General features: G+C 35.2%; 1 protein-coding gene and 1 long non-coding RNA gene across 3 annotated transcripts in view; both read left to right on the forward strand.

Annotated features, from left to right (window-relative positions):
• LOC130010685 (uncharacterized) overlaps positions 1 to 383 on the forward strand; it is a 5706-nt gene extending 5323 nt beyond the window's left edge. For both annotated transcript variants that reach the window (XR_008785961.1, XR_008785960.1), the window contains exon 6: positions 273 to 383. This is a non-coding gene — a long non-coding RNA (uncharacterized LOC130010685). The remainder of the gene's footprint in view (positions 1 to 272) is intronic.
• Positions 384 to 1407: 1024 nt separating this feature from the next.
• On the forward strand, positions 1408 to 13839 carry LOC126809913 (ubiquitin carboxyl-terminal hydrolase 45). The gene is made up of 13 exons (XM_050534768.2): positions 1408 to 1537; positions 2259 to 2459; positions 3217 to 3362; positions 5205 to 5292; positions 5885 to 5963; positions 6702 to 6790; positions 7387 to 7443; positions 8182 to 8340; positions 9097 to 9265; positions 9838 to 10776; positions 12149 to 12249; positions 12540 to 12626; positions 13407 to 13839. Exons 1-13 carry the CDS (start codon positions 1466 to 1468, stop codon positions 13761 to 13763), a joined length of 2544 nt encoding a protein of 847 aa, XP_050390725.2. The 5' UTR covers positions 1408 to 1465; the 3' UTR covers positions 13764 to 13839.
• The last annotated feature ends 6758 nt before the right edge of the window (positions 13840 to 20597 follow it).

The raw sequence follows: 20597 nt of genomic DNA on the forward strand, positions 1-20597 counted from the left end.
GAGAGACAACTCCAATTAACAATAATCATTACATAAAGTGCATTACTGTTTCCAGTGCATAGGTGTGGAACAGGTAAAATGTTCCTTTAGTACTGAATGCTGTTTACATATCTTAGGCAGTGAGAGAAGGTCTAAGGAACAGCAGCATCGGTCTGTTCAGGAATATATCTCTCTTAATTTTCTTCAAGGAACTGGAATAGTCAGTATTGTATCAAGTTCTAAAGAGTCTTGATTAAATAAAATGTTTACTATATATTTTGTATATTTATCAGGTGCTATACCTGTGATGATGATGTACCTGTAGAAACATCTAAAAGAATCCAGGAATGTGTCGAGTTTCTACGCAAACAATCTGGTTTAACTCGAGGAGATCATACTACAGGTAAAAGAAACTCTCAATATCCAGCTCTCTAACACTCTCGAACAGTAATATCCAACTCCCTAACAATAATATCCAACACTAACAATAATATCCAACTCTCCAACAATATCCAACCCTAACAACAGTATCCAACTCTTTAACCTATTCTCCAACAATATCTAACTCTCAAACAATATCCAACTGTAACAACAGTAACCAAACTCGTATCCAACTCTTTAACACTCTTTAACAGTATCCAACTCTTTAACAATCTCTGACAGTATCCAACTCTTTAACACTCCCTAGCAGTAAAAACCCTCTAGCAGTATCCAACTCTTTAACAATCTCTGACAGTATCCAACACTTTAACACTCCCTAGCAGTAAAAACCCTCTAGCAGTATCCAACTCTTTAACAATCTCTGACAGTATCCAACACTTTAACACTCCCTAGCAGTAAAAACCCTCTAGCAGTATCCAACTCTTTAACAATCTCTGACAGTATCCAACACTTTAACACTCCCTAGCAGTAAAATCCCTCTAGCAGTATCCATCTCTTTAACACTGATTACAGTAAAAAGTTGTATGAATTCCTAGGCTCATTTATTGGATATGCAAGGTTAATGACAATCATAAATGATACTGGATAATCATACATTCCTATAAATAACAGGAGATAAATGATACTGGATAATCATACATTCCTATAAACAACTTGATAAGAAAATGATACTGGATAATCATACATTCCTATAAACTTGAGGTAAATGTAGCTCCTTGAAATAGAATATTTAGACTAATGGTGATCCTTCGACAAAATAAAAATCACAACGAACTAAAATATAGCCTGTTATAAAACTTTTGTTGTTTGAATGTATCAGATACATCATTAAGAAACCATGTGCAAAGTTTTGTGTTTCTGAATCAAAGCTATTTCTCATAAACTGTGATTGAAAGTAGAGTAAATTCTTAAGTCTGAGAATCCTTTGTGAAACCAGGACCAGGTCTACAGTTGAACTAATATAGAATTATTTATTTAATTAGGAAGGCGTGCATTATCCACCATTAACACTCCACAGCCAAAAGCTGAACCTTCTACAGAACAGATGACTGTTAAAGATAGAGCACGACCTTTAACCCCGAAGTCATCAACACCAGTTGTATGTCATAAAGTTAAGGTGGGTATTATTCAAATAGTAGCAGAGCGTAATACCTTGTATAACTGACATTTTGATCATGTTATAGACAGCAAGGTCGTCTGATATGATTTTTCCTAACCTATTTGATGACTGTTGTGTAGGTTGATGGACAGGTGAGAAAAAGATAAGAAATGAGATGTAGTTTAACGTCCTACAGTTCTGGTCTAAATCTAATTGTTAAGGCCAGCTCAATTTTTGTCAAGGTCGCTGAGATGTAAATAAGGTTAGGGCACATTGATTATTGGCAAGATTGTAGGTTAGGATTAAGGGTAAGGATTAAGGCTAGGTTCAGGGTTAGGGTTGGGATTAGCGCTAGCCCTGTTTATATCTTGTGACTTTTGACCAAACTTGAAGTTGGCCTTATCAATTAGATCTTTAACCATAATGAAGATGAGCACACATCTTGCATTGTGATACATGTATGAGAGAAATTTTCCTGAGACAGAGGTGCTACAGCCTACTTTTATTTTCACTTCCAACCGTCAGTGTATCATTAGCCAGTCAGTGCAGAAAAGTAGGAGGTTAAACCACATTTCATTAAATTACAGGAAATTTACTAAAGTCAAAAAAACCAAAACGAAATCAGCTGTACTAGAATGCTGGACATTTTGTTTTTTGTAAATATGTTATCTATAAAGCTTTCTCTATGATCTCTGACTGATGTCTCACTAATATATCAATGTATTTGTTTATATTTCAGGGTTTAAGTAATCTAGGTAATACATGTTTTTTTAATGCTGTCATGCAGAATTTAAGTCAATCTTATAGTTTAGAATCACTGTTACTAGAGAAAACAGAGAAAGGACGTCCATTAAGACTACCTGGTCATACTATAGTTGATATAGAAAGCGGTGGTTCCAGTGACGAGGAACCTGATGATGATGCTGCTACCAAAGATTTAGTGAGTTATCATGAACTGTTCTAGTTATACACATGGAAATCTGGTCGGATATTGTCATTGCTTCCGTCCATTTCTTTTGAACCATCTACAGACTACATTTTTTGTTGTAAAGGAAATAAGCCGAGTTGACAGTCTATTCAAAACAATATCTTAGGTCGTGTTGGTTATTTTTTTTGTATGATCAGGGATGCAGTGCAAAAGAGGAGAGGTTTGCCTCATGTTCCTGAAACAACGACTGCAAGTTTTACAACATCTAGCCGTTATTAGATTGGTCTGACATTTCCGAACTTATAGGGACTTTGTGCTTTTAGAATAAAAAGTGATTGTTTCCCATAAAAATTGAGTTCTGTTTAATGTGTTTCTCAACCGCTAAGTGCCATTTAAAGATTAGGATTTTATAGTTGATAAATGAATATTTATTGTAATTATGACAATGTATGATATTTATTACATTCTACTATTCTATCTGGGCAGGTTGGTCTGTTAACCCAATCTCTAGTAGGATTTGATAGTTGATTAACTAAGTTCTACCAGGTGAAGTTGTTCCATTAAACCAATCTCTAGTAGGATTTGATAATTGATTAATTAAGTTCTACCTGGTGCAGTAGTTCTATTGACCCAATCATTAGTAGGATTTCATAGTTGATTAATGAATATTTATTACGGTTTCGTATAGAAGTTCTACCTGGTGCAGTTGGAACATTAACCCAATCATTAATTTGATTTCAAATAGTTGATTAATGAATATTTATTACAGTCTAGTATAGAAGTTATACCAGGTGAAGTTGGACCATTAACTCAGTCGTTAGTAGGATTTTTAGTGGAAATGAATAAAGGTGTTAGTAAAGGTAGTAGCAGTAATACGGTAAACCCATCAGCTTTATTTGGACAGATCTGTAAAAAGTAAGTACACTACGGCCACATTCAACATGATCCCTGCTAATAGACGATCTTATTAAAAAGAGAGAGAGAGAGAGAAATGGGGTTTAACGTCCACTCGATACAAAACTAGTTCATTTCGAGACTTAAGCACCGTTTATACGATCAATCCATACAACCATCGGATGCAACATATTGGACGACTGTTTACACGTTACAATTACAATGTTCTAACTTCTATTTGTTGTATGACAACATTTTTTCCTAGGGCAACTTTTGTTCCTTCTTAGTAACTCAATAATATGGCAGTAAGGCAACGCTTCTCACCCCCATCTTCGTGTAGTTTTGATTGATGCCACAGGTTCCATAAAGTCAATGCTTCGTATACAGGGTTATTAAATATTCTAATTCAGTCGCGGCTAGGTTTAGAATAAAATTTATAGAATGTCAAAGTACTTGAAGCGACAGAAGAAGACATCTTTAATGAGGAATTCAGGTTGCCAAGTCAGATATGACGTCATACACGGTCTCCTACAACCGGGGAATCAAAACCACGCTAGTTGACTCAATGACAGACCTTATGATACAGTGCACAGGTGCTAACCATTCGCCATCCAACCCCCTCTAATGAAAAAGAATACACAGAAACATGTTTCAGTCAGTTTTGTGGGGGACTTAGTTTTTTTGACATGTGCTGTTTTTGAAAAAATAGAAATAATTCATGTATTTTCGTCACAAAAATGGATAAATATTAACAAATACATAACAAAGGTATGTAGTAGTATTAATGTACTAAATGACATGTTACCAGAATCTATATTTGAGTCAAAGAATTTTCGTTCTAATAGCGAGTTTCGGTGACGGTCAAATATACTGATGCGAGTTTCGCTGTTTGCTCCTGAGGCATCCAAGCGTAAAATGTTTCTTGATATATCAGCACTAACTAACACAAAGAGATTTTTATTAAGAGGTCACTCCATTAAGTTTTCAGTCATGCAATTCCCTTGAGTGGCTGTTGAATACAGATTCTACTGTAATAAACCAGTGATTGTTCCTTTAAATAAAAGTGCATTATTAAAGGACAATATTGGTGTCAGTCATTATCACATATGTGATAGATCTGGTTAAACACCTTTCAAATATAATTTTAACACAGATCATTGCTACAATAGATGGGTAATGAAGATGTCAAGAAACGGAAGTGGGAAAATATGAGTTATCCTTCTATACAACTGACTGAAGTGATGAGTGATAACAGATACACGGACAAATTTCTGCTCACCAATAATTCCTTCGAAGACCAAAAATTGTTACATGAGACTATGCGAGGATATCTGACAATTCCAAAAAATAATTGACTGACACTAGATAAGAGAATTGGAAAATAAATAGAAAAAATCTGTGCATTGCAGTGGTTTTATTAAGTATAGAATGAATAAAACCAAGGGAATGTACAGACTATTTCTATTTTTTGTCCTTAAATGCTAGGGGGGGTTGGGTGGCCGAATGGTTAGCACGTGCGCACAGTGCGCTGTATCATAAGGCCTGTCATTGAGTCAACTGGCGTGGTTTCGAATCCCCGGTTGTACATGACAAGGAGTAGGGTCACCTGTCCAACCTCGTGGGTTTTCTCCAGGTCCTCCGGTTTCCTCCCACTACTAAAGAACCCTACGTGCAAGCAAATTATTGAAATAAAATTAAACCATATGTTAGTCCCGAAATGACCTAGTTTGTGTTGAGTGGACGTTAAACCCCATTTCTCTCTCTCTCCCTTAAATGCTATGGTATATTTTTTTTACTTTAGTCACATTGTATTAAACTGTTATGAGGACCATGATATATATATTAATATGTATTGTTTTTCAGGGCTCCACGATTTAAAGGATTCCAGCAACAAGATAGTCATGAATTATTACGTTATTTATTAGATGTTATTCGAACCGAAGAAATAAAGGTAATAAAATTATATACTTGGTACTGTGTTTAAGACGAGAAATGATTTCACCGATCTATTGTTTTATTTAGGTCTAAATAAAATCCCCGGTTGTATGTGACAAGGAGTAGGGTCGCCTGTCCAACCTCGTCTCCGGGTCCTCCGGTTTCCTCCCACTGCTAAAGACCCCTATGTGCAAGCAAATTATTGAAATAAAATTAAACCATATGTTAGTCCCGAAATGACCTAGTTTGTGTCGAGTGGACGTTAAACCCATTTCTCTCTCTCTCTCTAAATAAAACGTTGAATTGGACGTTTATCTGATGTGTTATTTGGATTGATGATTTTAGTTTCACTTTCAGCTGTTGACTTTAATTATATTGCAACATAATTTGGTTCTGCAGAGATCCTTTATACATATTAGCACTCATATAACAATACTTATCGTATCGTGACTACAGTCGCAATACCCAGCATTAGTACACATTGGCGTGCACAAAAAGATTGTTGTTAAAATTTTAAGAGGTAAAAATTTTAAGAGGTAGACCGATACCTGCTTTTAATTTGCCCATTCCCCTGATTTTGATTTTTATTGTTTTATTTTTTTTTCCAGAGGTGTCAAACAGGAATTTTAAAGCATTTTAATGTAAATCCCAAATCTATAGATGAAGAGACAAAGATGAAAGTGAAAGGTACCAAGACCGTATATTTATTCTTTACTAGGGTCTCCCTTACAACAAATTTCTATATCAGTTTGTTAAAGATACATTACATCAGATGGGCGAAAAACTGAGGTCCTGTGTACACATTGGCGTGCACGTAAAAGATCCCTTGACAGTTGGAATGCGATATAAGTGTTGTCCATGTCCAGGCCAAATTTACCACATAGCCGACTGTAGGGCGTATGCCATTCTTCAGTAGGAAGTTAAACCACAAGTTTAATTTCATTTTGGGGTCACGGTGCCTAAGTGGGTAAGACGCTGGCTCGCTAGCCAGAACGGGGGGTTCGATCCCTGTATTGGCCGAGAAAGTTAATCCAGATTTTCCGGCGTGGTTCTCCCTTGTCAGTGATGCAGGACAGAGTGCCTGACAAGAACAGCTGTCTAGTCGTTCGCATGGTACGAAAAACCAAGGTCCCGTGTACACATTGGCGTGCACGTAAAAGATCCCTTGACCATTGGAATTCGATATAAGAGTAGACCGTAGTGCCGCTGTCCGGGCAAAATTTCCCTTATAGCAAACTGTATGGCGTATGCCTGTCTTCATTAGCCCAGTTCGGAGCAGAACAGTAGGACGTTAAACCCCATTTCGTTTCGTTTGATACTAATTTGCTTTGGGTTCCACAACCACATTGATGTTCTGCTAAATTTACAAATTTGTTTCCAGATTTGTTTTGTTACTTTTTAGGATTAAATCTATTTTAATTTTAGAATATGGTCGTCAAGGTAAACATACATTTATAGATAGTTTATTTGGAGGTCAATTAGTTAGTACAGTCATGTGTGAAGAATGTAAACATGTAAGTTATTAGTTCTTAAGGGCAGCCACGGTGGCTAAGTGGGTAAGACGCTGGCTCGCTAGCCTGAAGGTCGCATGTTCAATCCCTGCATTGGCCGAGATAGTTCATTAGGGTTTACCGACGTGGTTTTCTATGGTCAGTGGTGCAGAACAGAGGGCTGTCTAGTCGTTCGGATGGGACAAAAAAATGAGGTCCTTTGTATGCATTGGCGTGCACTTAAAACATCCCATGGCAGTTGGAATTTGATGTAAGAGTAGGCCATAGTGCCGCTGCCTAGGCAAAATTTTCCTTGTACATGTAGCACACTGTATGTATGTCTGTCTTCATTAATCCAGATGGAGTAGAACAGTAGGACATTCCCATTTCATTTCATTAATTCTTAAAAATTGTTGCAAGGCATTTAGTAATTGAACTGCTCATACATAGGTTACAATTCTATGGAATACAAATACTGCTTATTACTGAGAAACGTTTCAACTAAGTTTATCTAGTTATTAGTGGAAACGTCGCTCAGTAATAAGCAGTAATTGTATTCCATAGAATTGTCACCTGTGTATATTAATATATTTTTTAAAGTATAATGTTGTTAATTTTAGGTATCTCAGATATTTGAACCATTCCTTGACTTATCTCTACCTGTTACGGAAGAAAAGGTAACTCTTACTTTTTTCCTAAGTTTTCTTAAAGATCTACTCCAGGGCCTGGGGGATTGTGTGGCCAAATGGTCAAACATGCATGCTTTAGATCATAAGGTCTGATATTTATTAATTTGGCTTGATTTTTCGATACCACACCAGTACGTGATAAGGAGTAGGGTCGTCTGTCAAACCTCATGGGTTTTCTGCGGGTCCTCCGGTTTCCTCTCACTGATATAAAAATTCTTCCATGCAAGCGAATTATTGAAATAAAATTGAACCATATGTTAGTCCCGAAAAAACCTGGTTTGTGTTGAGTGGGCATTAAACTCTCTCTCTCTCTCTCTCTCTCTTGAAGCGCAACACTGTAGACCGCAATCCCTACCCCCCTTTGGGCAAGTGAATTATTGAAATATAAATTGAATCATAAAATCTTCGACCTCTAGCTAGCCGTTAAACTCTGGCTTGCGGTTGTGGTTTCTATCTCTGGTGAGGGCTTATGTGATTTGGAGATAGGGACGCCTTCTCAACCTCGTGGGTTTACTCTGGTTTCCTCCCACAAAAAAAACCCTGTGCGTGTGCTCAGATAAAAAACTTAAGACAATATGTGTGCGATATCACCCACAGTGCAAATGGACATTAAACACTAACAGAAGAAGCATTGAGCAAAGAAATTTTAAATGTTATGGATCTTTTGGGCACAGGAATGTTGTTAAGTCATTTTTTTTCACCATATATTGTTGTTTTAAATTTCAGCCGTTAAGACCTAATATGGTAGTGAGTGGAAAGAAGAAATCTGTAGATGAAGTAGATGAATCACACATTGTAAAAAGTTCTGAAGGTCTGGCTTCTAAAGATAACCATAGTAAACATCCATCAAAAAAAGACAAAAGATTATCAAAAAAAGAACAGAGGGTAAGTTACAAATATCACTGATGCTCGGTTTAAGTTACATATAACACTGATGCTTGTTTTAAGTTACATATAACACTGATGCTTGTTTTAAGTTACAAATAACACTGATGTTCGGTTTAAGTTACGAATAACATTGATGCTCAGTTTAAGTTACGAATAACACTGATGCTCGGTCTAAGTTACAAATAACACTGATGCTCGGTCTAAGTTACAAATAACACTGATGCTTGGTTTAAGTTACAAATAACACTGATGCTCGGTCTAAGTTACAAATAACACTGATGCTTGGTTTAAGTTACAAATAACACTGATGCTCGGTCTAAGTTACTTAATTAAGATCGATAATGGTTTTTAATTACTTAATTTAGATTGATACTGGGGTTTAATTAATTAATTTAGATGGATGATAGATTTGGGTTAATTAATTTAGACAGATGTTAGGGTTAAGGTAATTAAATTAGCCCATCTTGGTTTGATTAATTAAGACTGATGCTAAGAAGTGGTATCGTGTTGTAGAAAGGGTAAACAAATCCTGCCTCGGCTATCACTACTTCACTGTTGTAGTTTTTGGAAATGGACAATTACTGGGTAGAATATAATTTTGGGGCCCAAGCCCAGGTCAGCAGCAGTTTAAATACAATAATGGTTTTCTAGCCATGCATACTCCTCAAATGAGAAGTGTTATCAGGTGTTTGAGAAAGAATGTCCACTATGTTATTATTATATTTTATATCTTTTTAAAATATTTTTGATTAGCGTAAAGAGAAATATGCACGCAGAGCTAATAAGCAAGAAGATCCTATATTTAGTGATGGAGTGAAGGAGGATGAAGAAGGTGATGAAGTGAAAGAAGAACGAATAACAGAAGAAAGAAGAGTATCAGTTGATGGAGAAAAGGATGATAAAGAAGATCATGATCCTTCAGGTAGAAAATATACAGTTATCTGGACTACACCGTGGAGCATTTTTAAAATGTATACAAAGTGTTTATGTTCATGACATTAAGCTTATTTATCGATTTCCTATAATTGCTATCACAGTTATGTCCCTTGTTCATTTAAAACAATAATGCCCTGAAGGCTTAAGTTATACACCATGTTTAAGTTCATGAGCTAAAGAAGCCTATTTAATTTCAACGTTTCCAATAATTACTGCCTTAAGTTGTGGCCCTTATTCTTGTGGCTTCTCTTGAGGCTACAGTTATTACATGTACAGCTGTTATACATGCCTGAGAAAAAGATAAAAACTTAATACAAATTTGCTAAAGTTATCATCTGAATACTTGTACATGTTTTTGTTAGTTCTAAGAAGAACTAGAAGCTTATCAAATTTTAATTACTTCATGAGTTGTTACTGTTGATATGATTTTGCTCAATTTTTAGTGTTTTGTAAAGCCTGTCGTTTACCAATAAAATACACAAAGATGGCAGCCTTTGTGGACTGCTCAGACGACTTAGCTGCTGTGGGCGTATGTTTAACCTTTCTTTCATATTTCAGATGCTGATGTAGAAGACAATTTAGAAAGTGACGCATCAAAACTTTTCGGAGGTGCCTCAGTCAATAATAGTATATTAGAAGCGCCATCTATAGCTAACGATTTATCTATCCCACCTGTAGCTAATACAAATAATTTAATAACTTTAAACAATACTAATCCAGAACTTCAAAATACTCCTAAAATTGAAGGTGCACAATTTATAAACATTAATGGCGATTGTAAGGACAATGAAGATGGAAGTACTGTTGATGCGGACAGTAGTTCAATGACCTTAGTTGAAAACGATAGTTCCACTTTGTTTACGAGTACGGAGGGTTCGTTGACGGCTAGTAGTATCGGTAGCTCTCATAAAAAAAGTACAGACAGTTCACGATCGAGTACCTGTGATATAAAGTATGACCAAGATATGTTGGACGGTAATTGTATGAGAAAAGGGCTGTCGGAATCTCTTAATGAATTACATCTAGAAGACTCTCGTACTCGCCTTGGAACCAATGGCACTGATCTAGTGGAGAATCTAACCAAAAAGTTGAATTATTTAAATTTGGATGTGTCCGGTTCAACTGCCGGAGGATTAATAGATAATGCTGATATTCCATACATCGACTCTGTGGAATCGCAGGAATCCGCAGAGTTGTCTAGTCTGCCTTCATTACCTGTCGTTAATCAATCACGCGATCTTCCGCCATCTTTAGATTGCAATGGCATCCCTGATCCTAATTCACCAAATCATCGGAAGTTACGCCAGGCGCTGCGGAAGGAAGCTCAGTATAAATCCATGTCTACGTTATCTCCACGATATCAGTCGTCGGGAAAGGAGTGCTCCATCCTGTCTTGTTTACATCAATTCACCTCCGCGGAACTGCTGACCGGTAGTAATAAAGTTAGCTGTGAGCGATGTACGAAAATCAAGAATAATAAAACAGCCATAAATAAAGGTAAGACAGTGAATACAGTTTAAAGATGCTATCGTCAATTTGTGGGTTTTGTTTTTGACAATATCAAAGTTTTGGTATTGTTTTCTTAAACATACATTATGCAAGAGCTAAATCTGTCTATTGCAGGTCTTTCTTTGGGCCTGAAATGTTATCTAAATTATTAATTAGACATTAATTAACCTATCCAGACCATAATCAACTCTAGATGGTTATGCTAGCCTGCGATCTTTACTGGATTATGAGCTGATTTACTGCATAACTTTCCTTCTTGATTAAACGATTAAATGGATAATGGAGACTATGCTGTTTATCGTACTGACTTTAGTAATGATGATCGAGGCTAGGCGGAAATTCCTACCGCTTAGTTCTCGGTTCATAGTGGATCAATTTGAATGAAATTTTCAGCAAATTGCCTTTACATTATCTAGTTTTTAACTATTATAGTGAGGACTGCCAACTCGTTATCGAATCTCCCATAATGTATATTTAATTAAAGGTTAACTAATCATTTTTTTAGTTCATTTTAAGCGTGGATTAAGACATGATATTGTCAGTTATTATTTTAATATCAACTGGTACCTGGAATTCTTACGGAGTGTGGAAAACACGTGCAATTCGCAAACAATGTCGAGATAGTCTTCTTTTGCCACGTGGCTTATTTTCACAAAGGCAGCTTACCGAACCTGCTCAGAATAATCAGCAAGCTTGTTTTTTTTTTTTTCCCGCATTATCAAAATAACCGTTAAATGTGCTAATTACTCGGATTATGAACCACATGGTTGATTCTCATTAAGGAATGGCTGTTGTTGTAGCCAACAAACAAGTTGATTGACTTCTTAATTAAAAGTAATAATTATAACCTGTTGTAATTTAGCGGAAAGTAGATTGATTTATGATACCGTAGTGACTGGTTAATTGTTTGACCAATCGACTAGATTAAACATCAATCAGCTAAAGCAACAACCGATTAAAAACAGTACTCAGTAGGCTATTAAATAATGTTCTTGCTATGTGTAAAGAGAGTGATCAGGGTTTGTTATATAATAAAACAAAAAATTAGTTAATCCCTGGTTTCTTGTTATTTTCACTGATCTTTTTACCTGATCAGCGAGGAGCCAAATAATTAGCTGTTAATCTAGCTATATGACTGGATAGCGGATATCAGCAATGGCCGTTGAATGGGTGATATCTTGACAATTTTATAAAAAAGATACTGGCTGTTGGCTGGTCACATTAGAGGAGTGGCTGTAAATAATTTCAACAGGTGTATTTATTGTGACTGCTCGTACAGATTCTACTGTACTGTATTAAGAAGAAGAGTGAGACCGTCTTGTTGTCAGATCTATATAATCGTATTATTTATATTTTGTAGATAAGAAGAAAAGTGAGACCGTCTGTTCGAATGCTAGTAAACAATATTTAATATTTCAACCACCTGCTGTTTTAACTCTTCATTTAAAAAGATTTGAACAGGTAGGTGCTTGTCTCTAATCCCAGTTAAAAGGACAGCTGTCTTGTCGTTCGAATGGGACAAAAAAACAAGGTCCTGTGTATACAATGGCGTGCACCTTAAAGATCCCTTGGCAGTTGGAATTCAATATAAGAGTAGGCCATAGCGCTGCTGTGCGGGCAAAATTTCTCTCGTGGCACACTGTATTGCGTATGCCCACCTTCATTAGCCCAGTCAGAGCAGAACAGTAGGCATTAAACCCCATTTCATTTCATTTTCTATGGTATTTTATATAAATTTGATTTATTTGTAGGTTGGTTTTGCATCCAGAAAAGTAAATCGTCATGTAGATTTTCCATTAGTTCTTGACCTAGCTCCATATTGTAGTTCTTTATGTCAGGTTGGTATTAATATATATTGTAATCAGTTATAGATTGGAAACTGCTGGGGAGCCATGGTGGCTCAGTGGCTTGCTAACAGGGGGTCTCGAATATTATCCCGGTGTTGGCTGAGAAAGTTCCTCAGGATTTTCTAATTTCCCCTTGTCAGTGACTAGTTGATCGGTTGGTATGAAAAATCTAGGTCCTTTGTACACATTGGCAAGCACATAAAGGAACACTTGACATTTTGAATTCAAAATAAGAGTAGACCATTGTGCAAAATTTCTCTCATAGCACACTGCATGGCGTATGCACATCTTCATTAGCCCATTTTAAACCCCATTTCATTTCATTGAAACTGCCAAGATATTTGAGATGTTGTACTACCCAGTATTAGCAGAGAAGATGGAAATCCTGCTGTATCCCTCCTTGCATTGCATATGTGACCATAGTCAATAAGATATTCACGCAAAGTGCGAAAATATGCAACAGCTATCTCTCAACTGAAGCTTATCTTAAAGGCAAACTTGCAAGTTGCTCAAATTTGATAAATATCTTGATCCTTCAATAAATCAGTCATATGGATGAGACAAAAAAGACAAGGTCTTGTGTATACATTGGCGTGCATGTAAAAGATCCCCTGGCAGTTGGAATATGATATAAAAGTAGGCCATAGTGCCTCTGCCGAGGCAAAATTTCCCTCATACCACACTGTATGGTGTATGCCTGTCTTCCTTTTCCCAGTAGGAGCAGAGAACGGTAGGACATTAAACCCCAATTTCATTTTATTTCTGTTCCAGGGTATTCAACCAGGTCAAAGAAAAGTTCTTTATTCCTTATATGGTGTTGTTGAACACAGTGGACGTCTATCTGGTGGCCATTACACAGCATTTGTCAAAGTCCGACCTAATCTGAATGCAGTAGTAAGTTACATACAACCACACTATTCATTTCCCAAAGAGTATATCCATAGATACGTCGAACGATCCATCAACGGTCCAAAATCTCCGGAAACCGACATCAGTGAGAAGGCAATCGAGAGTTTGATTCCTCCAGGAAAATGGTACCATATCAGTGACAGTCACGTCCATGAAGTTCCAGAATCCTCCGTTCTTCACGCACAAGCTTACCTTTTATTTTACGAGAGAATTCTTTAAAGATAATTAGTCTTAGTGAAAAGTAGGACGTCAATCAATTACCCACCCCCCTACATTTCATTTTGTCTTAAGCGGCCCATACACGGCCCCCTACATTTCATTTTGTCAAGCGGCCCATACACGTTCAATTTTTTCGTCAATCTATTAATTGATTTCAGTTAATTGACGAAATTGACATTGCTCCCACACGATCAATGTTTTAGCTTCAATTTACATTCTGATCGAAAACTTTGAGATGAAAGCATCTCTAGCACTAGCACACACGGTTGATTTAATTGACGAGCCGTCAATAAATATCAAAGGAACTTTGATCCGTCAATTAATTGACTCAATTAAATTGTTTCAATTAATTTGCCGTCAATGTCCTTCATACACGTTCAATTTCTTCATCAATTAATTGAACGTGTATGGACCACTTTAGTGACCCAAAAATATTTCGAACAACTGAAGTCAGTTACGTATTATTTTACTAGAGAATATGACTTGTATGTTGTAGAATTAATTACGAAATTTATTGTTTGGAAGTTAAAAGGTTGTATATGGGTTTAGCCACATTGTTCAGGCAAGCAAAAAATGCATAGCAGTTAAGAATCATGAGGGGGGTTGGATGGCATTGTATCATAAAGTCTGGCATTGAGTCAACTGGCGTGGTTTCGATTTCCCAGTTGTACGTGAGAAGGAGTAAGGTTGCCTGTCCAACCTCGTGGGTTTTCTCCGGGTCCTCCGGTTTCCTGCCACTGCTAAAGACCCCTACGTGCAAGCGAATTATTGAAATAAAATTGAACCATATGTTAGTCACGAAATGACCTAGTTTGTATTGAGTGGACGTTAAACCCTATTTCTCTCTCTAAGAATTATGATATTGTACGGAAACCACATTTTGAAACAATGTCTAGATCCCCTTGAAACAATATTTATAAAACCTTTTTTTATTGGCTTAGAAATACATGAAAAGATGCACAAGAAAATTCTAAGTATAGACAAGCAAAAATATAAATTTTGTAATATATGCCATATACAACCTTTTTGACTTACGTCCGACAATATGTAACATCTGGTGTCACTTGTGTTTTATTTTCTGAGAGAATGCATTAAAAACTGTTTATGATTTAGTCATTATAAGTAAAAAGTTTTAGGAGAGAGATAATATATGCCCAGCCTGTTTCTCAATCCTTTTCTGAGAATAAGATTTAATTTGTTTTTATACTTAATGAAAACTAGGACGAACACTTTCATATAAGGTCCACTGGTTTAGATGTATTTGAACTTATAAATGTTAAGTTCAGATAGCCATTCTATTTTTGTGATATTCACAATGCTTTAAGAGTTGAATTGTCTAAATATTCAATTTATCCAATTATTATAAATGAAATGAAATGGGGTTTAACGTCCTACTGTTCTGCTCCTAACCTGGGCTAATGAAGACGGCAATTATTATAAGATAATTCAAATATCCATTATTTTAAAGATACATTATGGGAGATAAGATAAAGAGCTGGAAGTTCTCACTATAATAGTTAAAAACTAGATAATGTAAAGGGAATTTGCTGAAAATTTCAGTCAAATGGATCCACTCTGAACCCAGATTTTAGCGATTGAATTTTGGGCCAAGCCTTGATCATCATTACTAAAGTCGGTACGATAAAAAGCATAGTCCTGATTATCCATTTCATGATTAAATTATGAATGGAAGTCAAACAGCATATCGGGGCCTAATCCAATAAAAATCACGCCCTAGCGATGGCATCAAGAGTTGATTATGGTCTTGATAAGTTAATTAATGTTTAATTAATGATTTATATAACATTTCAGGCCTAAAGAAAGACCTGCAATAGGCAGATTTAGCTCTTGCATAATATCTGTTTAATGATTACATGTACTAAACCTATTTGTTATTTTGTTTTTACTATTGAGAAATCTACAATTAGGCCACCCCAATTTTATTTTCTGTTCTTCAAGACCTTCATAAATAAATAGCTACTTGAATCATGTGACAGAATTTTTTGTTTTAAATTTCAAAACTTCTTGAATCATGTGAAAGAATTTTTTGTTTTAAATTTCAAAACTATTTGAATCGTGTGAAAGAATATTTTTTTGTAAATTTCAAAACTACTTGAATCACGTTAAACTCCATTTCTTTCTCTCTCTCTCATTACCCGGCTTCGTTAAACAGATTGGTGCTGACAAGTTTGACGTTAAATATCATTTCATTTCAACTTTGACTTAAACATACATTATGCTAGAGCTAAATCTGCCTATTACAGGTCTTTCTTGAGGTCTGAAATGTGATCTAAATTATTAATTAGGCATTAATTAACTTATCAAGACCATAATCAACTCTCGATGCCATTGTTAGCCTGCAATATTAAGTGGATTTGAATACTTTTTTGTGATGGATGATTTAACGTAAAAATGAATAGTTGAAACTTATTTTATTATCGTATCAATGGTAGTAATGACAATCAAGGCTAGCCTAAAATTAAATCACTAATATCTCGGTTCAGGGTAAAGCAATTTGACTGAAATTTTCAGCATATTCTGTTTTCATTATCTATTTTTTAACTATTATAGCGAGAACTGTGTCAGCTATTTATCTAATCCTACCTAATATCTTGGTTCAGGGTAAAGCAATTTGACTGAAATTTTCAGCATATTCTGTTTTCATTATCTATTTTTTAACTATTATAGCGAGAACTGTGTCAGCTATTTATCTAATCCTACCTAATGCCCCTTTAAGTAAAAAAATACCAAACACAATATAATTGTTATGATAAAAATATTGTTACATATTGTGTTTATAGATATAAATTGTAAATTGTTATTATTGAGAGAGAATATATGATAGTAATTGTTATTGTGTAAAAAGGACTGAAATAATTGTTTTATTAATGCATCTTGGTATGACCATGGTTCACTAATATTATCACCTATGCCTAATTTGGAGGAGGGCGATCACTGTAACGCGGGTATCATTTAATCTTGTGTATCTAGCACTAATTTCTTTTACATTCGTTTAATATCTATTTTTTGTTTTAAAATTCGTAAAAATCATTTAAGATCACCCAAAATCATCTAATTTGTCCAGTTTAAAGCTGACTGATTAATTTTGATAATTTACAAGCATTTTATTTTCTGACCATTGTTCAAAAACTAATCATTATACATAAATAATCAATTGGGTTGTTTATTTTTTAACAGTGATCAAGAAATTAAATACTTGTAAATTGGACACTCAGTATCAAAATTGAATGGTCAGATCTAAACTGTACACAGTACAAATTTTAATTAGATGATTTTTGGTGATTTTAAATGATTTTTTCAAATTTTTAAACAAGGATTTGTTATTGAATAAATGTGAAAGAAATTAGTGCTAAATACACACAAGATTAAATGATACTGAATATATCCCGATTGGCTCTGTATATTAACAAAATATTAACAAAAAGGATATTTGAAATCAAATATTAAAGTGGCATTATCACTTCTACTGAGTTTATAAAGGTAAAAGATAATCTTACACCAACCATGAACCTGTTTAGAAAAAGAAATTATCTAAAAATGATTGTAAAATTGTCGAATAATGTTTGTATATTAGTGATTTATCGATTTGTCTCAAATTTTCGATTCAATTTTGATTTGAATGTATAGTCAAATCGCAGCAAATCAAATATTATTTTACATCTATAAGCAGGCCTGGAAATAATGGTTTTAGATGTACCTGGCACTAATAAATAATACCTGATATTTTCAACTTAGTGCCAGACATGTATTAATAATATCAATAAACAAGACAAATCAGTGCTGGACAAAATGACAGGCACCAGAGGTTTTGTGCCTGGCCAAGCCTGAATTGGTGCCTGACATTGTCTGTGACTGGTGCCTTATTTCCAGACTTGTTTATAAGTGTAGATCTCGAAATCACAAATATGTTCTTTAACTGAAGTGAATCGGAGCAAATCAGATTATTCCAGTCATCTGAGACCAGTTAAACCATCAGTATGGATAAGTGTTGTATACTAGCTTGTTTATGCTTCCTCTTTCTAGAACATCCGATACCTCTTCTGATTTACTGGACACTGTGGATATACCAAGATGATTTTAAAGAATTTTCAGGGATCTTTGTTGATTTAAGAATATTGTTAAAGAGGTTTATGAGAGAATATTTTTGGGTTTGAGAAATTGTTTGAGACAGAAACAAGATATTTAAATCAATTTATTAAAGTTTCTTGAATCTAGAGCAGTGGTTCTCAACCATTTTTCGCCAATGGCACACCTTGGAACACATGGGTCTAATAAAGACAGGCATACACCTTACAATTTGGCCCGGACGGCGGTGCTATGGCCCACTTTTGGGTTTGAATTCCAACTACCAAGGGAAATTTTGCTCAGATAGCAGCGCTACGGCCCACTGCTAGATCAAATTCCAACTGCCAAGGGATCGGGTTAGCAAAAAAACGTCTTACTCACTGAGCCACTTGTTCGATCCCTGCATTGGCTGAGAAACTTCCCTAGGTGGTTTTCGCTTGTAAGTGGTAAATGACGGAGAGCCAGACAAGGAATGACGAATAAACTAAGTCTTATTTCCACCTAAGTCTGCTGTTGAGCAGGGATTTTTAAATATCTGTTGTTTAAAAAGACTTGTTCTTAAAAGAATATTTTCACAAAAACATCAAATTAGCAAATATCTTGTTTCTGTTTCGTAATATGGACAAGTATGTTATTTCTTTGAGGTTATAATGTTATGATCGTATTGTTGACATGTAATATGGACAAGTATGTTATTCTTTTGATTTTAATTCTATGATGGTATTGTTGACATGTAATATGGACAAATGGTTATTGCTTTGAGTTTAATGTAATATGTAATATGGACAAGTACGTTATTTGATCGTATTGTTGACATGTAATGATGGACAAGTGGTTATTGCTTTCGAGTTTAATTTTATGATCATATTGTGGACATGTAATATGGACAAGTACATTATTCCTTCGAGATTATAATGTTATGATCGTATTGTTGACATGTAATATGGACAAGTCCGTTATTCTTTCGAGTTTAATGTTATGATCATATTGTTTGCATGTAATATGGACAAGTACATTTATTGCTTCGAGTTTAATGATATGATCATATTGTGGACATGTAATATGGACAAGTATGTCATCCTTTTGAGGTCAATGTTATGATCATATTGTTGACATGTAATATGGACAAGTACATTATTGCTTCGAGTTTCATGATATGATCATATTGTTGACATGTAATATGGACAAGTATGTTATTCATGTTATGATCATATTGTTGACATGTAATATGGACATGTACATTATTCATGTTATGATCATATTGTTGACATGTAATATGGACAAGTACGTTATCCCTTCAAGTTTAATGTTATGATCGTATTGTTGACATGTCAATATGTAAAGGGGGAAGAAAATTTGTTTACAGTTAAGATATAATAAAGAGAATCACCTACAGTTCTATCCATAGTTAATAAAATTGATGATATCCAAGCAATTATAGACATTTAACAATTTGTCAGTTGAAACAAAGTATATAAGAATTGAGCTTTAAGACTAATAGTTTTAGAAGTAGAATTTTCATCTGTAGTAGTATAAAATTTGGGGTGTATTTTGCTGTAGTCGAAAAATACTCATCCCATATTACCCGTTAGCAGATTAAAACAGTTACTGATAGTGTTCAAGCAGCTGTTTTTGAACCAAAGAGTATTGGATAAATTTTATTATTTTTTAGAAATGTTATTAAATGTCATATTATTTGTATTTGCTTTGGCGGAAAAATTAAATTGACCTGTACAAACCTATCTTATCCTTTCAAATTCTGTTTGTGAACAATGCTAGGTCATTTACATAAGATACTTAAGGGGCAACACGAGGCCAATAACAAAGATCAGGGCTGGAAAGTTTCATTTTACACATGTTATTTACATTATTATGGCTTTGTCATTCTTTTGTATAAATGAATGAATAGAGTTTTATGGCATGTCAGACATTCTTTTGTAGCAAATGGTAAACAGCTTATTAGGAGCCTTATAGTAAGATACCATCTTGGTCCTGATGTTAATTATGTATGCTCAACTAATGTAAACTTTAAATGGTGAGAACCTTTGATGTGATTGAATACTTTGATTAATATTTGGACCAATATGTTTTTTTTTTTGTATTTCTCTTTTATTCTGGAGTATTGTCAGAGTGTTATAGGCTCCTAGGCATAGCAGTGTATTGGGTCCCATACCTACTCAATCACTCACTGGACCGTTTATACAGCATTATAGGCTCTTGGGCAAAGCAGTGTACTGTGGCTCCTACCTAAATAACACTCACAGGGACCCAGGAGAAAATAGTGCACTTGGTCCCCTACCTACACAACCAGTCACAGAGCTGTCTATGCAACATTGTAGGCTCCCGGGCATAGTAGTAGCGCACTGGGTCCCATACCTACACAACCATTCACAGAGCTGTCTATATACAGCATTATAGGCTCCCAGACATAACAGTGCACTGGGTCCCATACCTACACAACCATTCACAGAGCTGTCTATATACAGCATTATAGGCTCCCAGACATAACAGTGCACTGGGTCCCATACCTACACAACCATTCACAGGAATAAATATATTTATTGTATGAATACTTACTACAAAATCAGTGTTTAAACATTAAAAACATGCAAATCACAACTTAATAGATTAGTGCGTTGTCCCTTTGCTCGTGGTGTCCCCTGCTAACTTCCCATGTGTTAAAACTGTCGACACAAGTACATCTAGGATTCATTTCAATCCTAAATCTAACACTGTCTTGGTATTGAC

Source organism: Patella vulgata, chromosome 2, assembly GCF_932274485.2.
Source record: "Patella vulgata chromosome 2, xgPatVulg1.2, whole genome shotgun sequence".
Classification (NCBI taxonomy): domain Eukaryota; kingdom Metazoa; phylum Mollusca; class Gastropoda; family Patellidae; genus Patella; species Patella vulgata.

What these genes read in the sequence shown, in the direction of transcription:
- LOC126809913 (XM_050534768.2), top strand. Translation starts at nt 1,466, where the DNA reads ATGACTGTTAAAGATAGAGCACGACCTTTAACCCCGAAGTCATCAACA. An exon ending in TTCGAACCGAAGAAATAAAG is followed by an intron (nt 5,293 to 5,884) that starts GTAATAAAATTA and finishes TTTTTTTTCCAG; the next exon opens with AGGTGTCAAACAGGAATTTT. An exon ending in TATCAAAAAAAGAACAGAGG is followed by an intron (nt 8,341 to 9,096) that starts GTAAGTTACAAA and finishes ATTTTTGATTAG; the next exon opens with CGTAAAGAGAAATATGCACG.